Source organism: Oryctolagus cuniculus, chromosome 13 (genome assembly GCF_964237555.1).
Source record: "Oryctolagus cuniculus chromosome 13, mOryCun1.1, whole genome shotgun sequence".
Lineage (NCBI taxonomy): Eukaryota > Metazoa > Chordata > Mammalia > Lagomorpha > Leporidae > Oryctolagus > Oryctolagus cuniculus.
This window is the reverse complement of record NC_091444.1, coordinates 96,674,486-96,698,169: the sequence shown is the minus strand read 5'-3', so window position 1 is coordinate 96,698,169 and position 23,684 is coordinate 96,674,486. Positions and strand designations below refer to the sequence as shown.

At 41.0% G+C, this 23,684-nt stretch overlaps 1 protein-coding gene across 1 annotated transcript in view; it reads left to right on the top strand.

Annotated features, from left to right (window-relative positions):
- Nucleotides 1-21,503, top strand: part of LOC103346970 (WW domain-containing adapter protein with coiled-coil-like) — a gene marked incomplete at its 5' end in the record, with an annotated part of 34,915 nt that extends 13,412 nt beyond the window's left edge. The window contains 3 exons of the mRNA XM_070055998.1: nucleotides 6,580-6,888; nucleotides 18,309-18,554; nucleotides 21,274-21,503. Of these exons, the coding sequence (XP_069912099.1) occupies nucleotides 6,580-6,888; nucleotides 18,309-18,554; nucleotides 21,274-21,488 (770 nt within the window). The remainder of the gene's footprint in view (nucleotides 1-6,579; nucleotides 6,889-18,308; nucleotides 18,555-21,273) is intronic.
- Between the last annotated feature and the right edge of the window lie 2,181 nt (nucleotides 21,504-23,684).

Sequence of the window (23,684 nt, the reverse complement as noted above, 5' to 3'; positions counted from 1 at the left end):
TGGTACCTTTCCAATTTCTTGATATAGGCACCTATTGCTATAAATTTGCCTCTCAATACTGCTTTTGCTGTATCCCATAAGTTTTGATATGTTGTGTTGTTATCCTCATTTACTTTCAGAAAGTTTTTGATTTCTCTTTTGATTTCTTGAATGACCCAGTGTTCATTCAGGAGCATTTGTTCAGTCTCCATGTGTTTGCATACTTTCTAGGGTTTCCTGAATTGCTAATTTCCAGCTTCATTCCTCTGTGGTCTGAGAAGCTGCATGTATGATTCTAATTCTTTTAAATTTGCTGAGACTTGCTTTATGGCCTAGTATGTGATCAATCCTAGAGAAGGTTCCATGCGCTGCTGAGAAGAATGTGAAGTCTTTAGATGTATGATTGAAAGTTCTGTAGATATCTGTTAGATCCATTTGGGCAATAGTGTCAATTAAATCTGCTGTTTCCTTGTTGATCTTCTGTCCGGATGATCTGTCTATTTATGAGAGTGGAGTATTGAAGTCCCCCAGTACTATTGTATTGGAATCTAAATCTCCCTTTAAGTCCCTTAACATATCTTTTAAATAGACTGGTGCCCTGTAATTAGGTGCATATACATTGATAATAGTTACATCTTCATGTTGAATTGAACCCTTAATCATTATATAGTGTCCCTCTTTGTCTCTCTTAACAGTTTTTGTATTAAAGTTTATTTTGTCTGATATTAATATGGCTACACCTGCTTTTTTTGGTTTTTGTTGGCATGGAATATCTTTTTCCAACCTTTCACTTTCAGTCTGCATGCCTCTTTGTTAGAGAGATGTGTTTCTTGTAGGCAACAAATAGTTGGGTTGTGTTCCTTGAGCCAATCAGCCAATCGGTGTCTTTTAACTGAAGAGTTAAGACCATTAATGTTCAATGTGACTATTGATACGTAGTGACTTTGCCCTGCCATTTTCCCGGAGATATTTTCTAGTATATGCTTTGAGCTTCCCATGCTCTTTTACTGATAGGTTTTCTTCCTTTACCTTCTTTCATATTGATGGCCGTGTTTCTGTGTTTCTGAGTGTAGCACATCTTTAAGTATCTTTTGCAGGGCCAGACGAGTGGCGGCAAAGTCTTTCAATTTCTGTTTGCTATGAAAGGTTTTTATTTCACCTTCATTCACAAATGAGAGCTTAGCAGGATATAATATTCTGGGCTGGCAATTTTTCTCTCTTAGCACCTGTGCTATGTCTCGCCATTCCCTCCTAGCCTGTAGTGTTTCTGATGAGAAGTCTGCTGTGAGTCTAATTGGAGATCCTCTGAGAGTAATCTGACGTTTCTCTCTTGCACATTTTAGGATCTTTTCTTTATGTTTCACTGTGGTAAGTTTAATTACCACGTGTCATGGTGAGGATCTCTTTTGGTCAGGTTTATTGGGGGTTCTATGAGTTTCCTGTACTAGGATGTCTCTGTCCTTCTCCAAACCTGGAAAGTTCTCTGCTAGTATCTCACTAAAAAGGCCTTCTAATCCTTTCTCTCTCTCCATGCCTTCAGGAACTCCTAGAACTTGAATGTTGGTTTTTTAATAGTATCCTGTAGATTCCCAACAATATTTTTTAGATTTCTAATTTCCTCTTCTTTTCTTTGGTTTGACTGTATGTTTTCCTGTGCTCTATCTTCTAAGCCCGATATTCTCTCTTCTGCTTCACCCATTCTGTTTTTAAGGCTTTCTAATGTGTTTGTCATTTGATCTATTGAGCTCTTCATTTCATTTTGATTTCTCTTCACTATCACACTTTCCTGTTCTACTAGTTTCTGCGTTTCATTTTGATTCTTCCTTGAAATTTCATTTTCACGAGAGAGATTTTCAATCCTGTCCAATAAGGATTTCTGTAGTTCAAGGATTTGCTTTTGAAAACTTCTAAATATTCTTATCATAATTTTTTTGAAATCCGTATCTTGCATTTCTTCTATCTCATCATCTTCATAATCTTGGCTTGGGGTGTTTTGTTTATTTGGAGGCATCATAGTGTCATCATTGATCTTGTTCTTTCGATTTCTGTGTTTGTTGCTTGGCATAGTTAATTCTTCTTTCGTCACTGTGCATTTTTTTTTAATTTTTTTTTTATTTTATACTATGTCTGTGTTAAGTGGACTGCCTGCTGTTGGAGGAGCCTTGGAGGCTTAAGATAGGTGTGGCCTGAGAGCTCTGCTTGGTTCTTCCTGGTTACGGGTGTGCAAAGGTGACACCCTCAGGTTATGCATGGTAAATCTCTCTCTTTTTATTTATTTATTTTATTTATTCAGGAGGTAAGTAATACCGCACCGCACAGCTGTGCAGAATTGATGGTATTTAGCTTCCGATCTCTGGCTTCTACCCAAAGAGTCTGTTCAGGCTCTGTTTCTCTTCTGGACTCCCACTGGGTTGCCTAGGCTACTGAATTGTAGTGACTCAGTTCCTTAGCCCTCCCCTGTTGTTATGTAAATGCAGAGAGGGGGCCTGCTCTTTGTCTCTTGCAAACTCTTGCAAACTCTTGCAAGCCTTGCAGCCTTGCAACCTTTGCAAGGTTGGCGGAGAGAGAAACCTCCCACCTTTTTCCTTCTCTCCTGTAGTCAGTCTGGTGCACTTTCCCGCTGCCCTCTAGATTCTGACCGCCTTTTCCCCGCCAATGTCTCGGGTTATTGAACTCACCTACCCTTCCAGCGCCGATGTGTGGACTCGGAGCCCTGGGCATCCCAACTCTCCCCGCTGGTGTCTGTGTGACATCTACTCCCCTTCCTGCACTGGCTTGCAGACCCTGCGGCTCCCGCAGCTCGGCTTCTGCACGGTGGGCGACCTTGTTCTCCCAGTAGGTCCTCCGAGTCACAGCCACTAGATCCAGAAGAGTTTCCTCTGCAATTTTTTCCTGATCCTTTTTCTGAAGCTACCATAACTCCCCTTTTATTAAACTAAATTTTCCCGGACTATTGGTGCACGCCCTCACTATTCCGCCATCTTGGCTCCACCCCCCGGGGTGTGTTTTGATTTTAGGAAGGAATGCTGATTATTTGGGGGAAAATTACTTAAGATAAAACATAGTTCTGGATGACTGTTTGAAATGTTCTCCTAGGAACATTAAAATTTTAAATTTATTAATGAAATTATACTCAGTTTTTAGAAAACATTGATTTAAGGTAACTGGAAATTAAAGAACACTATTTTGTGACAGAAGACTTGGGTTTCATATTAAGTAATTGACTTTTGGCAAACAAAATCAAGACAGCACACCTCCTCACACCCCCTTGTTTGAGAGACAGAGAATGCTTCCATCTGCTGGTTTCTCCCTGAGTGTCCTCAGCCTGCACTGGGCATTGCCGAAGCCTGGGGCTAGGCACTCTGAGTCAGCTCTCCCACACTGAGTGACAGAGGCCCCACACTGAAGTCTTCGTCACTGCACAGGATCATCGGGATCTGCACAGGAGGCTTTCCTTTTGAAGTAAATGAGTAGCACCCAGCTTCCGGGCATTCTGATCAAACTGAGGGGGTACATACATAGAGGATTATTGAGATGAAAAACACCCCCCCTCTTTTTTTTAAGTAAGTAGATGTGTTGGCACAGCAGGTGTCTTGTCCTGCTGGCTAGATCCTGAAGTTGTGCAGTACTGGATTGGGCCAAGCTTCTTTATTTAGTGGGTGAGGATCCCAAAGAGGAGAAAGAGCAGAGCCTAATACCTTTTTTTGAAAATAACCTCTTTCCCTTTGGGTATAATAAATGAAGGGAGAAATTAGCAAGATCTGACAGAAAGTTAAAATAACTATTTTTATGTTTTTAAATTGTTTATCTGTATGCATCTGTTTCTTAGACTCAGTAGTTTTATTGCTTTTTTCTTTATGACCTTTTAAAAAAGATTTGAAAGGCAGAGTTATAGCAAGAGAGAGAGATCTTCCATCCACCGATTCATTCCCAAATGGCTGCAGTGTCTGGGCCAGGCCAAAGCCAGGAGCTTCATCCAGGTCTCATGAGGGTGGCAGGGGCCCAAGCATTTGTATACCACTGCTTTCCCAGGTGCATTAGGAGAGAGCTGAATGGGAAGTGGAGGAGCCAGGATTTGAGTTGGCTCTCTGATCTGAGATGCTGGTGTCACAGGCAGTGGTTTAACCTGCTGTGCTACAACACCAGCCCCTTCGTCATGATTGCAAAGGAAGGCATTTTTATTTAAAAAAAATTAGAGGACAGGTAAGGTTTTTTTTTAAACCCTAAGACATAGTAACATTTTGGGAATTATCCCTTTTTTGTTTGTGCATATAAATTTTGTGTTGAAATTACGTATGTAGCTTTTATACCAAAAATGGAATTGTATATTACTGGCTTTGAGCTGTTTTTCCCCCAGTAATATTTCAGGGCTGTGTTTTTATGTGCATTTGTAATTGCATATTTGCTCTCTTGTCTGCCCAGTATTGCATTGTTTTGATGTACCTTCTTTATCCGTGGACATGTGGATAGTTTTCATCCTTTTCTGCTATAAATGAAATTGTGGTTCTTACCTGCACACTTAAGCTGATTCCTAAGCAAATGAGGGTTTAGTGGGTCTGTGGCCATGTTGAAATGAAATTCTGCTCTAACACCTTTTTTCCTTGGCATTTTAAAATGGTTGAGAAGGGACTTCACTTTGTATCATTGCTTTTTCCTTTTTAGTGATCAAGTGAGCTGTAGTTGCTGTGGTAGTAATGGTCAGTAAGCCATTTAAGTGTTTGAGTTTGCCTATCAAAAAATGTTGGCAGTTTTCCTTTATGTCCAATCCATGGGGTGAGGCTGAAAACCTGTTGGTGACTACCCACAGAAGTGTGATGGCTAAGAGGGGGAAGGCTTGGGAAGATACATTAAGTTTTGAAGGATATGTTAGTACAACTTGACATTGAAAAGTTTATGAGTAGAATGTTTCCATCTCTAAACTGTGGCTTGTTAGAGTGAAAGCTGTGTGTTTCGAGAAACCTTGTTGGGGTTTCTCTTAGCATTGGTGGCATTTTTAAGTCTGGCAGGTCTTGGTTGTGGGAAGCTGTCTTGGTGTATGTTGTTGAACCCAACACCCTGCGTGTACTTGCTAGGTGCTAGCAGCGTATTCCCAGGGGGCTGTTTACACACAATTAGCTACCTCAGTGCCTTGTGTTTAGAGTTATGATAGCAGGCTGTGTGGCAGTGGCTTCCTTGGATCCTCTAATGCCCCCCCACACTGCTTTTTAACACTTAGAAATAGTACAAGTATGATTTTTAATGTTCATCTTGAGTATATTTAATACATTTGACTATAGCATATGAACTGGAAATGTAATTTTCTTAGTCAAGAAAATGAAAAGTTCTAGGTAGTAAAGTGGTAGGACTGAGGGTGATATTATTCCTATTCAAACAGAAGGTTTCTATTGTAATAAAAACTCTGGAATAAAACTGAGTATTTTATGTCCATGGAGGTTGATAGTTTATGATGCAATGGCGTTACAGGCTGGGATACCTGAGTCTACTAATTTTATATATTGTCACTGTTAAAAGACCTTGGGTTTTGATGTGATTGGCATTTTTGACTATCCCAGTGCCTTTTATTGTGTTATGACACAGTGGTTGTGTACTGACAGATTTAAAATTGACTTGCAGTTTGAGTGTGTGGCTTTCTTTGCTATACTGGTCTTTGAATTGGAAAAAGCAGTAGTGAATGGGAGTGGTGGAGCATCATATACTGGAATGTTAGTGTTTCCTTGGTTACTTTAATTCCAGTTACTGATGGGCATTTTGGAGTTCAGGGTAGAGACTTTTTTTGGTAAATATAAACTTAGTGAACGTGATTGTCCAGATTTTCCTTTTGTCATGTTGTTTTGTGGAAACAGTGCTTCCCATCAATTTATGGATAGAGCTTAGACTTTCCAGTGCCTATTTCTGAATTTAAAATTTTTTTGGTTTTAGATTGAGAGAGGATCTGTTTTAATGTAATCGGTGATACCAGTTTGTAGGATTTCTATTTTCAGATAGCATTATCTGAAAGTAACATGATTTTGTTACTCTGGTGTTTGTTAGTATTAAGAAAGCTGAATTGGTTTACATACTAGATGGTGTGCTCAGTCATCTTACATGAGGCCATTTACATTCTGGCATAAACTACTTTAGAGCCGCTGTTTAGTACCATAGCATTTAGAGGAAGCAGGCTAATAAAGTCGATATTTCTTTGCAGTTGAACCACTGTGGATAATTTAATTTGAATTTATGGTCCATATGTTACAGAAAAACACTTTTTCTGTTTTATAACATTAAAAATTTGAGTGAAATGTTGTAACTCTAAATACTGATTTTCTTTTTAATGTTTTGTTTGAACAACAGTGTGGTTCTGAAGAATCCTAAGGAATGAATAGCCCACTGGAAATTTGAGCATAGATATTTATAGTTGAGTAAAAACTCTTCTTTTACTATTTGGATATTTATATACCCATGGTAAAACTGCAGAAACTAACTGGGCTTGCAGTTTTATTGAAAGATACATAAGAACAAGAATGTTGCTGAATCAGCTGATGTTAAAGACAGGATTCTAACGTAATCTTTTTTCTTCCCCTTTCTGTCATTCCAACATCTTTTTCGAACTGTGAACTAAAGTGGAAGACAAGCGTTCCAGTGATGCCAGTAGTTTGCTCCCACAGAATATTCTGTCTCAGACAAGCAGACACAATGACAGAGACTACAGACTGCCAAGAGCAGACACTCACAGTAGTTCTGCGCCAGTACAGCACCCCATCAAGCCAGTGGTTCATCCAGCTGCTGCCCCAGGCGCTCTTCCTTCTAGTCCATTTACGCTGCAGTCTGATCACCAGCCAAAGAAATCATTTGATGCTAATGGAGCATCTACTTTGTCAAAACTGCCTACACCCACATCTTCTGTCCCTGCACAGAAAACAGAAAGAAAAGGTATGTCGTTACTACTAGATGCTGCGCGTGAACTAGTTTCTGCTGTAGTACATTATTTCCTTTGGCTTAAGACTCTTATCGATAAGTTTTTTTAAGTTTTCTAGACTGTTACTGCATATATTTAGGTCTAGAGTTAGCAGTACTTTGCCTTTTCTTGTAATTTATTATCAAGCCTCAGAACCGTTTTTTCCTTTGACACTGACATCAAGTGCTTAATTTATAACCAAAGTGGTTTAAGTAACTTGTCAAAGTCCAATAACTGTCCCTTTGTATTTATGTAAAATACTCTTGTGGTAGTTGTCTTGATAGTCTAGAAATTGATTCTCTTAATTAAAATTTAATATGAACAGAGACAAAACTTGTTTTTGTACAACATGAACTCATTGGTTTCATTTTGTGAGTTAGAAAACTGAGTCATGAGTCTCAAGTTAACTAATGTCTGAATTTGATTGTAAGTCTGAAGTGAAACATTGCAATACAAATTATGTTTAGCCAACTCTGTGTTAATAACCATAGCATATTCAAAAAAGAAGTGTGACAACAACTACTTGGGAGGTGGAAGCAGTGTGATAAGAACTATATTTGCATGAACCATTGACTCTGACTTTTACCTCACCATATATATATATATTTTTTAAATAAGGAAGTTAAAAGACAAATTTTCATGGTTAGACCAGTTGGCAGACCATTAGTAAGTGTTGAGGAATTTTTGAAATGTCCCGTGAGTTTAGGAGATGAAGAGTTTGAGTTTTTAAGCGCAGTTAATTGCTTGACAAGTTGTTTTGGACTGTTGATGAAGGATTCACATAGCTGCTTTACTTTTGCCTCTGGTTTTCTCTTGTGTGTGCTATTTGATTTTCCTTTGTACTACAGTGTGTTTCAGAGTACTAAACTAATATTTTTACTATACAGTATACAGTTAAACAGATTAATGCTTGTTTCAAATGTTAAAGTCCTTTGTACCAAAATTGATAGGTTCTTTGTACCAAAATTGATAGGTTCTCATCAGATTTACCCTGTTGGACAAATCCATATGCAGATAAAATTCTTGATGAAATCTGAATTCCTGCAACAGTTAATTTATTTTTTTCCAAAGGATGGTTTGATTTTTTTTCATTTCCTATAATTTTGTTTATCTGATCACAGAAAAACTTACTTTATTTAGAAGAACTCCAAAGTTAAAAACCTTGAGACCTTCTGAAGTCTTTATTCAGGTTCCCATTTGTTCACCTAACACTTCACAGCTCCCCTGGGCTTCTGTGATAGTACTGTCCTGCAGGCTCCTTGTTCTAGTCTCTTCTCCTTAAATGGCAGCACCATACTTTGTCTTGCTTAACGTGTCCTCCCTCTTTTTATCATTATCTTTGGTTTTATTCCCTTCTGCATGCTGTATTTGTTAAATTTCCTCGGATACAGAGTGTCCCAAATTTCTCCCTTTCCCACAATGTATTAGATTCTCAGTAACTGACAGAATTAACCGTCAACTTGTTCTCTGGTATTCTCAAGGCCAGGCACATTTCTGCCACCTTTTGACAATCTTTGCACTCTTTGCTGTATTTCATTTGTGTGTACTCTTTCTATTGTTACTACTACTTCCATTATTAAACTCAGGTCATCTCTCTTGAAGCAGGCTTCTGATGATCTCCCTGTCCTTCCTGCCCGGTCCGGTCACTCACTGCAGCACCACCATCCTAAAGTGAGATTGGACTCTGTTGCTTTCTTGCTTAAAGGCTTGTACTGGTTTGCCATTACGCAGAGGATAAAGTCTAGACTCCTAAGTAAGCCGTGTGTCTCCCTAGTTTGATCTCCAGTCATTCCACTCCACATTCCCTACAATTGCTCTGTTGCAGGCGTGTGTGTTTCTGGACGTGGTAACGTTCATTCATGTTCCTTGTGTTCGCTAGATGGAAGGACATGTCTGTTCCTGTCCTGCTGAACTCAGTATTCTTTCTTGAAAGTCCAAATCTCACATCCTTCAGGTTCTTAACTGTCAGTTAACCTCTCCCAGTCTGTTTCCCAAGCACTTGGCCCTTTGTCTATTTTAGTGCTTATCACACTATTTTAGTTTTTTCAGACAGTTATGTTTAGGTTCGACATTGTGTTTTACTGCATTTTGTACTGTGCTCACCTCCTCTCCCCTCATCCCCCATGCTTGAGTTAGCATTTCCGACAACCTTAGTTAAAAATGACTGTGAACCAGAGTTGGTGCTAATTATTTTACGTATACTTAGTGTGTTCCTTGAAACAACACTAGAAGGGAAGAGACTGTCTCTTACCATAGAAATGAGAGGCCTGAACAGTTCAAACACATGTTAGAGTATTTCAGGTGGCTTCTCCAAAATCCATGTTCTTTCCCCAAAACCATATGTAATGAAAGATAACAAATTATCAGTTAAGACTTCGGTAATTTAAAATTGCGAACAAATTGGAGGTGACTCAAGTGTAAATTGTACAAAGTGTATTTGCTAATCACAGATACTATATACAGAATTTTATGTATGGTAATTTTAAACTTAGAGGAAGAAATTTGATAAACTTGGAGCTGCCTGTTTTATAGGGGAAATTGTATAGTCTTTCCAAGTACTTTCCTTGTGTATATAAATCAGACGATTTTACTTCCTTAAAGAAGATGTCTTAACAGTTTTGATACTTTCAGATTGTTCTAGTTACTCTAAATTTATGCAATGTTCATTACACTAAAATTTTTTTTCCTCAGTGAAGATATCCATGTTACTCATGTTGAGCTTCCTGTTTTCTGGGTTTTTTTGTTTTTGTTTTTGGACAGGCAGAGTGGACAGTGAGAGAGAGAGAGAGAGAAAGGTCTTCCTTTACCGTTGGTTCACCCTCCAATGGCCACTGGGACCTGCGCACCGTGCTGATCTGAAGCCAGGAGCCAGGTACTTCCTCCTGGTCTCCCATGCTGGTGCAGGGCCCAAGGACTTGGGCCATCCTCCACTGCACTCCCGGGCCACAGCAGAGAGCTGGCCTGGAGGAGGGGCAACTGTGACAGAATCCAGCGCCCCAACCGGGACTAGAACCTGGTGTGCAGGCGCCACAGGCGGAGGATTAGCCTGTTGAGCTGCAGCGCCGTCCTATTTTTTTTTTTTAAGATTTTTTTTTTTTTTTTTTTTTGTGACAGGCAGAGTGGACAGTGAGAGAGAGAGACAGAGAGAAAGGTCTTCCTTTGCCGTTGGTTCACCCTCCAATGGCTGCTGCAGAGGCGTGCTGCGGCCGGCGCACCGCGCTGATCCGATGGCAGGAGCCAGGAGCCAGGTGCTTTTCCTGGTCTCCCATGGGGTGCAGGGCCCAAGCACCTGGGCCATCCTCCACTGCACTCCCTGGCCACAGCAGAGAGCTGGCCTGGAAGAGGGGCAACCGGGACAGAATCCGGTGCCCCAACCGGGACTAGAAGCCGGTGTGCCGGCGCTGCTAGGCGGAGGATTAGCCTAGTGAGCCGCGGCGCCGGCCTTTTTTTTAAGATTTGTTTATTTGAAAGAGTTACAGAGAGCGAGCTTCCATCCAATGATTCACTCCCCAGATGGCTGCAATGGCTGGAGCTAAGAACTCCTGCTCTCCCACATGGGGGCAGGGGCCCAGGCACTTGGGCCATCTTCTGCTTTTCCCGTCAGCAGGGAACTGGATCAGAAATGGAGCAGCCGGGACACGAACTGGTGCCCATTTGGGATGCTAGCATCGCAGGCAGTAGCTTTACCTGCTGTGCCACAGCACCAGCCCTGACTTCTCATCTTTACAGGGGTTTTCCCCCACGAATAATTCATGTTAAAGGGTGATAATTCAGATCAGATTGGTCACTTGGCTTTAAGTGTAGTTAAGCTGTATCTAGTGGTAGCATGTTTTATTAAATAATGTTTTATTTATTGATAATTATGTTTTATTAAATAACACAAGAGCGGAATCTGTCTTAGCCATAGCTCTGTCCCTAGTACTTGACTGATAATAAGTGGCATCTGTTTGTTGTGGATGGATAAACATCTGTGTGAGTAGTAATGGATGTATTGAGGAGGATTGGAGAAGCTCCTGCATAGGTCCTGGTTTTAAAAATGTATTTGGGGGGCCGGCACTGTGGTGTTGCGGTTAAAGCTGCCACCTGCAGTGCCGGCACCCCTATGGGCACCGGTTCAAGTCCCAGCTGCTCCATTCTGATCCAGCTCTCTGCTATAGCCTGGGAAAGCAGTGGAAGATGGTCCAAGTCCTTGGGCTCCTGCACCCACTTTGGCTCAAGCTGTTGCAGCCAGTTGGGGAGCGAACCAGCAGATGGAAGTCAGTCTCTCTCCCCTCCCCTCCCCTCCCCTCTGCTCTCCTCTCCGCGTGTAACTCTGACTTTCAAATAAATAAATAAATCTTTTTAAAAGGTGTATTTGGAGAAAAACAATGAATATATGTGTTGTGTATCTAAAACATCTCAGCTGGGCACTTAACATCAGCTTAATGTAGAGAACAATGCTGGTGTTAGGGTAAAAAGAAGGGTTCAGGTTGTCCCCATTGAGGCCTGTTTGTGAGGGTTAACATTTGAGCATCTAGGGGTAAGAGAGATCACTTTGTTTGGCAACCATATACCAAAGTAATAGAGAAGTTGTTACCTTAGAGAGCATAAAACTGATTTTTATCAGCTGCCTTCATGACCCTTCTAACTGGCTTAACTCTCGACCCTCTGGATTTGTGAAATGACAGTAAGCAGGGGATGTGTGGGTCCTTGTTTCTTGCTATGGCCAAATAAGTGTCAGAATTACACATTTTTTAAAAACATGTTTTATTTATTTGAAAAGCCTACAACAGCCGGAACTGTACCAGGTCAAAACTAGGCGCCCAGAACTCCATCCAGTTCTCTCATGTGAGTGGCAGGCCCAACTACTTGAGCCATCACCTGCTACCTCCCAGGGTGCACATAAGCAGGAAGCTGGACTGGAGCTTAGAGCCAGGACTCAAACCTAGCACTCCAGTGTGGGCTGAAGTTGTCCCAGATAGTGTCTTAACTGCTGTGCCAAATGCCTGCCCCTAGAAGAATTTAATGAACATAAAAAGCAGTTTTCTCATTTAGTATTTTAGAGTTAGGATTTAGTGGCATACATAAGTTTGAAAGTGAAACAAAATAGCCACTGAAGCAGACCTGTTCAGTGACCTGAGGTTTAGGTCTCAGAGGCTTAGCCTGTCTAAACAGCATGGCTCACTTCCTCATGGCGGGCTGGAGATCTTGTGTCATGCAGTAATTTGATGTGTGAGTCACTTAGAATAAAGTTCTCATGTGTGTTCATGGTACATGTCAACTACATGAAATTTGAATGAACTGAAGTCTTCATTATGTGTGAAGTTATTAGCCGTAGAAGTTCATTAATTGGCTGTAGTGGATTCCCTTCAGTCCTCAGATGCTTTGCTTTAAAATGACTTTTAGGAATACTGAATATCATGAAAAATTAGACTGGCCATAAAATTACTCCAATTTGTTAAATAACTGAGTATATATTTGTGGAGGAATTTAATCTTGGTAAGTTAAACTAAATAGTATTTGATCAACTTCTTAGAGGTGGCATTTTGAACAGGCATGCAAGAGAAACAACTATGACACAAAAAAACTGTAGAAAACATTGGGTATTATTTGAAGCTAATTAAAGAAAACCTTTTTTTAAATTTATGATTTATTTACTTGAAAGAGAGAGAAAAGTCTTCTGGTTCACTCCCCAGTTGGCCACACTGACTGGAGCTGGCTGATGTGAAGCCAGAAGTCTGGAGCTTCCTCCAGGTCTCCTACGTGGGTGCAGGGGCCCAAGCACTAGGGGCCATCTGCTGCTGCTGTCCCAGGCCATAGCAGAGAGCTGGGTCAGAAATGGAGTATCGGGACTTGATCTGGCACCTAATTGGGATGCCAGCACAGCAGGCAGTGGCTTTACCCCTGTGCCACAGAGCCGGCCCCAGGAAGACCTTCTTAAGACCTAAAATGCATTTGCCTTTTAAAAAGTTGATAAATTTGACCAAGTAAGACATCTAAGATTTCTTTATAACAGAGATACAGTAAACTGACAGACAAATTTTGGGAGAAAATATTTGTAGTATTTTGATAAGATATGTTAAGAATTTATACAGAACATTGGGTCAAAGAAAATCGAAAAAACTATAGGAGGCTTATCTTCGTGATGTTACTTTTTATCAGTGATTTCTTGAATATGACACCAAAAGCACAGGCAACTAAAGGAAAAATAAATTTGAATTCACCAGTATTAACCTCTGTGTGTCAAGGGATACAGTCAAGAAGAGGCAACCCTAGAGTGAGAAAATATTTATAAATCATAAATGTGATACAGGGTTAATATCTAGAATATATAAAGGAGTCTAACAGTAACAACAGAAAGCCCAGTTCAAATGTGGGCAGACTTTACCTAAGTGATACTTCTCCAGAGAACATATTCTAGTGGCCAGTGGACACATGAGAAGATGGTCAGCATCATTAATCACCAGGGAAATGCAAATCAGAACCACAATTCCGTGCCTGTCATGCTCATTAGTATGAGTAGTTGTGGTTTTTTTAAAGTAGAAATAAAGAGCAATTTGTTTGTTTTAGGATGTAGAGAAATTGGAACCCCGTGCATTGCTTATGATAGAGCCCCTGTGGAACACAGTTTGGCAGTTTCTCAAAGAATTAAGAGAGGATTACCTATGGCATCCAGCAGTTTTGCTCCGGGATAAAGGCAGAGACACCACTGTTGGTAGCAATTATTGACAACAGATACTAGATAGAAACAATCCCAGCGTCCATCGCCATTGGATATGAGAAGATGAACAGTGTGATACTTGTATGTGCAGCCTTAGCCACCATAAAAGAAATGGAGCTCTGATACCATACCACAGCATGGATGAGCCTTGAGGAACAAGGCAGCAACACAAGGATAAATATGGGTATGATTGCGTGTAGATGCCACGCCTCGAGTGGGTAAATTCCTGTAGAGACAGAATAGTGGGTACAGGAGCTGGCGGGGAGTGTGAGTGAGGAGTTAACCACGTAGTGGGCAGTGTTTGGGAAGATGGACAGGTTCTGGAGTTGTATGGTGGTGGTCAGTGCACAAGACTGACGTCCCTGCATTGTACACTTAGAGTGGAACATTTTGTCTGGTACGTTGTACCAGCATAAAAGCATTGCAAGGATAAGATTGCCAATACATAATGAAAACTAAGGTTAAAACGTGAGCTGCTGTTTTGCCTCATGGTTAGTGACAGTTACTGTTTGGATGTGGAGAAACAGTTGGTGGGAACGTGCAAGGTGGTAATGCTCATGTGGAGGTCCCTTTTTCAAAATCTGTCAAAGGTTTAAAAATGCACTAATGTTTTGTCTGTATAGTGCGAATATTTTTTCAGCTTAATGAGATGAGTTGCGAAAGTTAATATCTTTGTTGTAAAGCAAATTTATGTACATTTATAAATACATGGAAAAGGTTCTGAAAGGATACATGCCTAAAGATACTCACTATGTGTATGTAAAGTAACTTGAAATGCAAATCATAGGAAGCCACGGAGCAGGAGCAGACTGGGCCTGGCTGCCTTGTTTTCTCTGCTACACTTACTGTGTCGTTTGCTTTCCTTCAAAACGTGTTCCACGTCTCCTGTGGAGCACCACTGCAGAGGGTAGAAAGCAGACTGAGCTTTAGTGTCCTGCTCAGTGTTACACACCGTCAGAACCCTAGGAAGTTAATGATAAAAGTGCTGTTTTTATCAACATCTTTTTAGATTGTATTGTGTATCACAAAGAAAAATAGCTCACAAAGAAACTTTGGTTTATGTTCTTTGGGGTATTTTAAAAGGATCCTTAGAATAGTTGCGATGCTATTCTAGGTTCAGTCTTTAATACGTTGTAGTAACAAGTACTTTTGCAGTTTCCTTCCCCCTTCTGGCAGTAACTGGAAATACACATCAGTTCATAATTACAAGCATAAAAGGAGGGAAAGCAGTTTTACCTATTCAAACAGGATATACAGTGGATGACACAGTTGTGTGTGTTGCAGAATTGGTTAGAGGCCTAAAGTCACAGAGATGTCAACTGGAAAAGTAAGTTTAAAATGTATTCAAAAGAGATTAAGAAATGGAGCATGCATAGATAGGTGCCCATGCCTGTGTAGCAGAACCAGGTGTCCAGTCAACGAATCTATGTTGGTGTCATTCTGGTGCCAGTTCCAATTCTTGCACTAGGGCTGACCGAGGCAAATAAAGCAAGATTTCGTTCCTGCAGGAGCTATGGTGAAGTAGAAGGGAGGGAACATTACTGTTGTTACACCGTAAAAAGGTGCTGGGCAGTGTGGTGGATCTGAGGGCTCTCTGGGCACAGGGGAGTGCTACCCAACCAGCACCTTCAGTATGAAGCTTGGACTCGCATTGCTACATTTGTGTTACATTCAGGTACATGTGTACTTTGAAGCATCTGATGGAACAAACTTTGAATAAGCTGCAGCTCTCTGAAGGGGTGTTTATGTGGTGTGTCGTGTGGGAGGCCTGGAGGCTGTGACAGATGGGGAGCGTGGCATTCCGAGACCCTGTCTGAACAGTCTCAGCTCTCTCTGGTTTTGTTCTTACTCCACTCTGTACTCTGCCTTGCCTTGTGCCATCTTTTACAATTTTTTTGGAGGTTTACTCTGTTTCTTCAGAGTCTCACGTTGAACTTTTCATGGGTCCCTAGGGTCATCAGATAGAGGCGAGGGCCCTAACCTTCCGAGGTGATTCTGTTCCTGTTTATTGAGAACTTACATGTAAAACCAAACCTTTTAGCAGAGAACTACCGACTTCCAGAGATGTACTTTCCCCAGTGGTCGCCCACGTCTGAAGAAGACTCCTCTGATTTCCACACTGATTTTCTCATTTGTAATTTCTCACAAAATTGAAAAAGTCAGTCGTCAGGACAAATAACCCTGTTGTAATTGGAAATTAGGGGTGTTGAAGTGTTTGTTACTTTTGTTCCTTTGAAGTGATGCATATTGGCGTTCTGATTTGGAGTGTTTCCTTTGCTTGACATGAGGGGCCAACTGAAAAATTGTTAAGGGATAGGGACCCTTTTACCTACTGAGGGCCATTTGGATATTTCTAGCATCATGCGCAGGTCATACAGAATTATCAACTTAAAAATTGGCCTGCTATGGATTTAATTTTGTGGGCCAGGGGCTGGACGGTCCTGTGTAACTTGGCAAGTCTGTGAAAAGATTGGACGGCACTCAGGCAAAATTGAAAACACCTTGCATCTCCTTCTACCTTCTTTTCTCTGTTAAAAAGAAGAAAATCTGTGAGGTGACAGAGTGAGGATAGTTTCAGAGGGCTGTAAGTACTCATTTAACTGTTCGTGCAGTAAGTAAAAACACAGATCTGAACTTCACTGTGCACGTTAATCAACATGTCCGTAAGCTGTGTGTGGAAGAACCTTGAAGGGATATGATCTGGAGAAATGTGCTGATACAACATACATGTTTTATCATTTAATTTGGGTTTATTGATATTTGTCTATCAGTCCAGACCAGCAAAAGCCAAGCACAAAGTCTGCTGGATCTAGGACCAGGCTTTTTTAAGATGCATGCCTTAGAAGAGAAGAGCGTCTTAGCCCGACCCAGTGGAGCATGGGTAGCACCAGTCTTTGAAATGAATGGAAAGCAGCTCTGAGATGTGTCATTTGTAGAGAGCTGCTGTCCCTAATTCTGATGACCATTGTGATAGTGTTGTACAAAGACTGATGGGGAGGCCCTTTTCCGTAAGCTTGCTAGTAATTTGGCGCCTGTCCAGGAATGTGAAGGATGGTGAATGTTTAGTTCTGAGAGTTGAAAATGAAGATTTAAAGTTACTGCTCAACTGTGATACTCCTGAAACCTGCATGACTTCATAACAAGTCTAAAGGTCATATGTTGTATGTGCTATCTTAACTGCCTCCAAAAAATGCTTTGACAAGTGTCCTTCTTTGGTCTTCAGACCAGCCTTGTCAGAGTGTAGAGTGTGTGTTGCTGCCTGAGGGTCTGTGTTCTTGCATTAGAGCCCTGCTGTGTTGACAATTTCGTGGCAGGAAGATGGCATTTTGTGCTCTTTGTCTTGTCTGGGCATCCATGTGCTTCTGGTGTTGTGCTGAAATAAAGCAGGTGTGGTGCTCTTTCTTACAACCTGCCTTACATCTCTGAGTTCTTCTGAGGGTGTACACCTAAGACAGAGAGTGGATCCTGAAAGGGTGTTTATGGACAGCTTTTCTAGAAATGCCAAGTGGCTCTCTGATGTGGGTCTTCTCCATTAGAAACGTGAAGTAAGCCTTGCTTTGCTTCTTGCCAACAGTTGGCATTGTTAGGCTTTACATTTTTGCTACTGTGGTGATATAAATGAATATCTTCCTCTGTTTTATGTTTTTGTGTTCATTAATGAAGTTGAGCATATTTTTTGTTTGCATTTCTTAGCCATTCAAGTGCTTGCTAAAATCTTTTTATGTCTTGTTTTAAAAATGCTTTCCTATTGAATAGTCTTAATTTATAGAAGTTTTTAAAAATATTATGACTACTAATACTTTGGATGTAATTGTTAAGCTTTTTGAAACTATAAAAACCTTCCTTGTAGTTTTAAAAATCTTTTAAAGACTTAAATAAAAAGTTGAGTCCACCTTCAACTGATTTTATCTGACAGAACTTGTCTTGCTTATTGTGTTCTTCAGCCACCGCAGGAATCTTTAGAGCATTTATAATTTACATTACCAGCTTGTCAGATGTTTCAGAAGCACTGTTAGGGCTTTGGTTGTTGTTGCATCCAGACTCCATAAATAAGGAGTTTGAAATAGAAACTTCCAAATATTCATGATTTTCCATGTGTGTTTTATGTTTTTTAATATCTAAATACTAAACATTTTACTAGTAGAAGAGTTCATTTTAGTGCTGATAATCTTTAAATGACACAGACAGATAAAGCATGGCCTCATGTAATATTACAGCACGGAACTTTGTAGTTCTGAAACTCGGCTAATACAGAGCTCTAGTACGTGACATTCTCAGTCTGTATGGGAGGTGACTACTGTGATGTCTGTTCTGACTTGTCTTACATAGGTAGGTTGCTGCCATGGTCATAACATTTTTTTCCACCTTATTTTACTAAATATCTAAATCTAGTCACGTAGAATTGTTCCTTTATCATCATGGAAGCTGTTTCAATATGTGGTTAAAATAACTGTTCACGACGGCATTCCCAGTAGGCAGAGCTCAGCGCTCTGTATGTCACACGTAGGAGTGTGGTATCAGGTTTTGTGACTTGCATTTATGTCACCTGGTCAGGTACTTACTGAGCACTTTGTGTGCTCAATTGTACGGACTAAATGGAATTAGACATTTCAGATGCCAGTTCTCATATGTATGCTTGTTCTGCTTTGCCAAATTCAGGTAACTTTTTTCAGCCATATTGTCTTATTTATTTAGAATCTGCACCAGGAGACAAGGCAGTATCACATTCTTGCACAACTCCTTCCACATCTTCTGCCTCTGGACTGAATCCCACGTCTGCACCTCCGACATCCGCTTCAGCAGTCCCCGTTTCTCCTGTTCCGCAGTCACCAATACCTCCATTACTTCAGGACCCAAATCTTCTTAGACAGTTGCTTCCTGCTTTGCAAGCTACACTGCAGCTTAATAATTCTAATGTGGACATATCCAAAATAAATGAAGGTAAATTTTCATAGTAACAATGGTTATCATGTTTTTTTCCCCAAAAAGATTTGAGAGACAGACCAATAGTGAGCTCCCATCCAGCTGTTTCACTCACCAAAAGACCTGCCGTGACTGTTGGCAAGGCAGGAATAAGAGCCGGGAACAAAGTCCAGGTCTCCCGTGTAGGTAACAAGGACCCAAGTACTTGAGCTGTCTCCTGCTGCCTTCCAGCGTGTGTATTAGCAGGAAGCTGGAATTTGGAACAGAGCTGAGATTCAAAACCCAGGCATTCTTAACTGCTAGACTAAAAGCCTGCCTCCATAGTGAAAAGGTATTTAAAATGTATTTATGGGGGCCGGCACTGTGGCTCACTTGGTTAGTCCTCCACCTACAGTGCCTTATGGGCACCAGGTTCTAGTTCCGGTTGCTCCTCTTCCAGTCTAGCTCTCTACTGTGGCCTGGGAAGGCAGCGGAGGATGGCCCAAGTGCTTGGGCCCCTGCACCCGCATGGGAGCCCAGAAAGAAACACTTGGCTCCTGGTTTCAGATCAGCATAGCTCTGGCCGTAGCAGCCATTTGGGGAGTGAACCAATGGAAGGAAGACCTTTCTCTGTCTGTCTCACTATCTAACTCTGTCAAATTAAAAAAAAATATTGTAAAATGTGTTTGTGTTGTATAAAATTAGTAAATCTCTGCTTTAGTACTAGTCTTTTTTCCCTTATATTTGAACTTCTCAGAATTTAGAATTTATGTTCCACATAGTTTAAAGCCATGGCATATAATTGGGTTACATTTGTGTATATTTTTCAAGACTTGCTATGTATCTGGTAGTTACTAGAGATGAATCACTTCTGTAAGTGCTAAGTACTAGGAAATGAGGAGTTCAGGTAGTTATATAAAATACTTGAAACATTTTCTGAGAAAGGGGTAGGTACTGGATAAAATTTTGCCATTTTTTCCTGATTAATTACAATGTTTAATTCTGGCCTCTTAAGTATCAAAAGTACATGGTTTCCTAAGTACCATCTTTTTTCTGTTCACTCTTAATTAAAAGGTTGTTGGAATGGGTATAGCTGAAGGGTTTGTGTGGCTACTTTTCTAAAAATAAAAAAAAATCATATGAAATAACAGCCATTTATCTGGTTAATCTTATATACTGCCCTGTGCACTTCCCATAAAATTGGCTAGGTTTCTGGGATAACCCACAGTTCTGAGAACACGGTCTAGTGTTTTCTAAAAAGTCTCACACTGAGGAGTTTTAATGGTAGATCTTAATTTATCTTTATTGTAAACTCACTCATTTTCTATCTACCTCAGATTATTTTTAATCTTTTTCAATATTTTTAAGAGATTTAGTTATTTGAAAGGCATAGTGACACAGAAAGAGAGGGATCATCCATTCTCTGATTTACTTCCTATGCGGCCATGGTAGGTAGCCAATGCCTGAGCCAGGCTGATGCTAGGAGCCAGAAACTCTAGCCTAGTATCCCACATGGAGGGCAGGGGCTCAACTACTTGAGCTGTCACTGCTGCCTTCCTGGGCACATTAGCAGGAAGCTGGATCAGAAGTGGAACAGGCAGCATTTTTTTTAAAGATTTATTTATTTATTTGAAAGAGTTCTACAAAGAGAGAAGGGGATGCAGAGAGGTCATCCATCTGCTGGTTCACTCCCCAGTTGGCCACAATGGTTGGAGCTGCACCAATCTGAAGCCAGGAGCATCTTCTGGGTCTCCCACGTGGGTACAGGGCCCCAAGTCCTTGGGCCATCTTCCACTGCTTTCCCAGGCCATAGCAGAGAGCTGGATGGGAAGTGGAGCAGCTGGGACATGAACCAGTGCCCATATGGGATGCCAGCACTGGAGGCAGCGGCTTTACTCGCTATGCCACAGCACCGGCCCCCATCTTAAATCCTTATACCCATTATATTGCATCTTCTAGGTTTTGTTTCTTTGTTGTTTATCTTGGTTCTTTTTTATTATTTTTTACTTATTTATTTGACAGGTAGAGTTATAGACACAGAGAGAGAGAGACAGAGAGAAAGGTCTTCCTTCCATTGGTTCATTCTCCAAATGGCCCCTATGGCCAGTGCTGTGCCAATCCAAAGCCAGGAGCCAGGTGCTTCCTCCTGGTCTCCCATGTGGGTGCAGGGTCCCAAGCACTTGGGCCATCCTCCACTGCCCTCCTGGGCCACAGCAGAGAGCTGGACTGGAAGAGGAGCAACCGGAACTGGAACCCACCACCCATATGGGATGCTGGTGCCACAAGGCGGAGGATTAACCAAGTGAGCCATGGCACTGGCCCCTGTTTCTCTTGTTTCAAAAATTCATTTATTTTAAAGGTAGAGTTAACCAAGAAAGATCTTCCACTCCCGAGTGACCCCAGTATCTGAGGTTAGGCCAAGCTGCTCTAGGAACTTGGAACTCAATCTGTGTCTCCCACAGGCCCCAACACTTAGACTGTCTTCTGCTACTTTCCCAGGCCCATTAGCAGGGAACTGGTTAGAAGTAGAACAGCTGGGACTGGAATCGGCACCTGTATAGGACACTGGCATTGCAGGCAGTGGCCTGACCCACTATACCACAGTGCACGCCATCACCCATTTTCTAGGTTTTTATTTCAAGAGTTCCAGTTGTAAGTGCTTCATCTGTTTTCCCAGTCCTGTTCAAGTTTCCAGGTTGTTACTAATGCTTTGTAGGCCTCTGTGCTTCTGTTTGAATTTATGAAGTAATGTTTTTAGTTCTTACAGCAGCTGTGACCCAGGCTTCACTGCGGTCCATAATTCATAAGTTTCTTACTGCTTTCAACATAACCTCTCTGATCTCTCAAGCTGCACAACTCTCAACACAAGGTATCTGTATTCTTAGAAATGTCTACAATTGTCTGGAATTTTATCAGCACTTCTTAAAAACTTCTTTAAAGATTGGCTATCTTTATTTTAGCTGGTTTTGGTAACACTAGCATTATAGTAGTATATGTATTTCCCTTTTTTAATGTTTTTAGATGATGCTTTGGAATTTATCTTAAGGTATTACTGTAAATCTGTAATATAGTGTGATTTAAGTTGCTAATAAAAGAGTTTTACTCGAAAGCTGAAGGTAAACTGCGATGTGCCCTCAATCTTCAGAAAGCATTGTTATATATTTGAAGAGCTGAAGTTTGGGCAGGTTGATGTTAGATGATTCTAAATACACACACACACACACACACACACACACACACATTATATTTGAGAGGGAGAGACAAAGAGATCTTCTGTCCAGTGGTTTACTCTCTAAATGGCTGCAACAGCTGGGACTGGGCCAGGCCAAAGCCAGGAGCCTGGAACTCCATCCAGGTCTCAGATGTGGGGGTCAGGAACCTAGTGTTTGGGCCATCTTCTGCCGCCCCCTCAGGACCTTAGCAGGGAGGTATATCAGAGGCATAGGAGCTAGGAGCTGAACCAGGCTTGCCCAGCTGGGATCTGGTGTCTCAAGCAACAATTTGCATAATGCCTGTCCTGATGTCAGGTGACTTGGCTACATGATATGGAAAAAAACCAGTTCTTGCCTTGAGCTAGTGGTCCCTCTTCAAGTAGAGTGGCGCAAAGGCTCTTGAAGTCCTTTGACTAGGCTATGCAGCAGGAGACTGAGCACAGGACAGTGCCTGAGCCTCAGCGAAGCAATGACGGTGCTGAAGGGCTGCTGTGTGAGGTTAGGCTCAGGCTCAACTCCTTGCTGTGGCCTTGGAGTCCTGTGCTGGGTGTGCTGAGCTCTGACACAGAGCTCGTTTAGTCAGTGAGTCCACGTTGGATGTCGGTTTCTGACTTGGTTGGGTAAGTGTTCTTTGGGGGACCTAGGATTGTGGGGGGTATGTAGAGTGATGCAGAGATGTGTCTCCAAGAATAAGCACACCTCAGACTAACACAGTCCCTATCAAACCTTTGATTAGTACTCCTCCTGTTTCATCACAGCCAAAAGTATGTCACTTCTGAGGGAAATTCGCAAAAGTTCCAAGTTAACAACTGTTAATTTTTGAGTAACCTTATTATTTGTCTGCATTTTGATGAGGGAGCAACCAAAATGTGAGTTTCAGCAAACAGATCTTATTTCTAGAGCTTAGAAGTTATCTTCAGTCTGTTTAAAAATAGTGCCTAAAAGTGAAATGCATGGTAATATTAGTTTTCTAGTCCCTGAGAAAATCACTGCATCAGATCCCTAAAGCAATGGAGGTCAGTTCATCACTTTCAAAGTTCTTTTTCAAGTTGGTTTTAAGAATACTTGGATATTTGAACTTATGTGGAACTTCCTAAATAATATGTTCTTTATGAAAAGACTTTTTGATTAGAAATGACAGGTTATTAATATTCTGAAGCGTCAAGACTATCTAGATTTGTTTTGGGCGAATTCTTAGAAATCAAAAACCCTGCTGCTTTAGGATATGACTTGATCAAAACGGCCCCCTCTGTTTTTGCCTTGTTGCTGTAATTTGGGGCTTTTATTTTAAACTACTTTTTTTTTCTTCCCTCTCTGGCTCCTAAAAATAACATATGTGTCCCATAGGCAGCCATAAACCTGTATGGGGTGATAAACATCTCTGTTAATCAGAGATGGGCTGTAGCTCATTCTGTGGTTGGACCACTCTATATTTTCTCAAGAAGTTATTGAAATCTGAGCGTGCATGTTTGTATGAACATAGATAATTGGTTTTATTGCTTTTGTTTGGATTACAGAAGTAGCAGTAAATGAAGAGAGATTAGAGTAGATTGGAAGGAAAGCTGTAGTGAAAAGTCAAACGTAGTTTCTTGGGCTGTTGTGTGATTTTATGGTTTTGACCTTGAACTAGTTTATGATTTAAGTTTCAAAACTTAGACTGTCTTCTAGCTATGTGGCACTTGATAACTTCTTTTAAAAATCTGGATTCAAGAGTCTTTAAGATTGTTAGCTAGGTTTGCTGGGGGCAAGATATGGATTGGATTGAGAACCTAACTTTACTTTTTACAATTAAATATGCTTGTATCCAGTAGTAGCAATTTTATTGTGAAACAGAATTAAGACAACTGTTAAAATCACTGGAAAGTAGAAATGACAGGAAGTTTCATTGACAGTAACACTTTGACTTTGCTCTAATTTCGATGCTGGCTGTGTGCCCAAAGCCTTCCTCCCCAGGTTT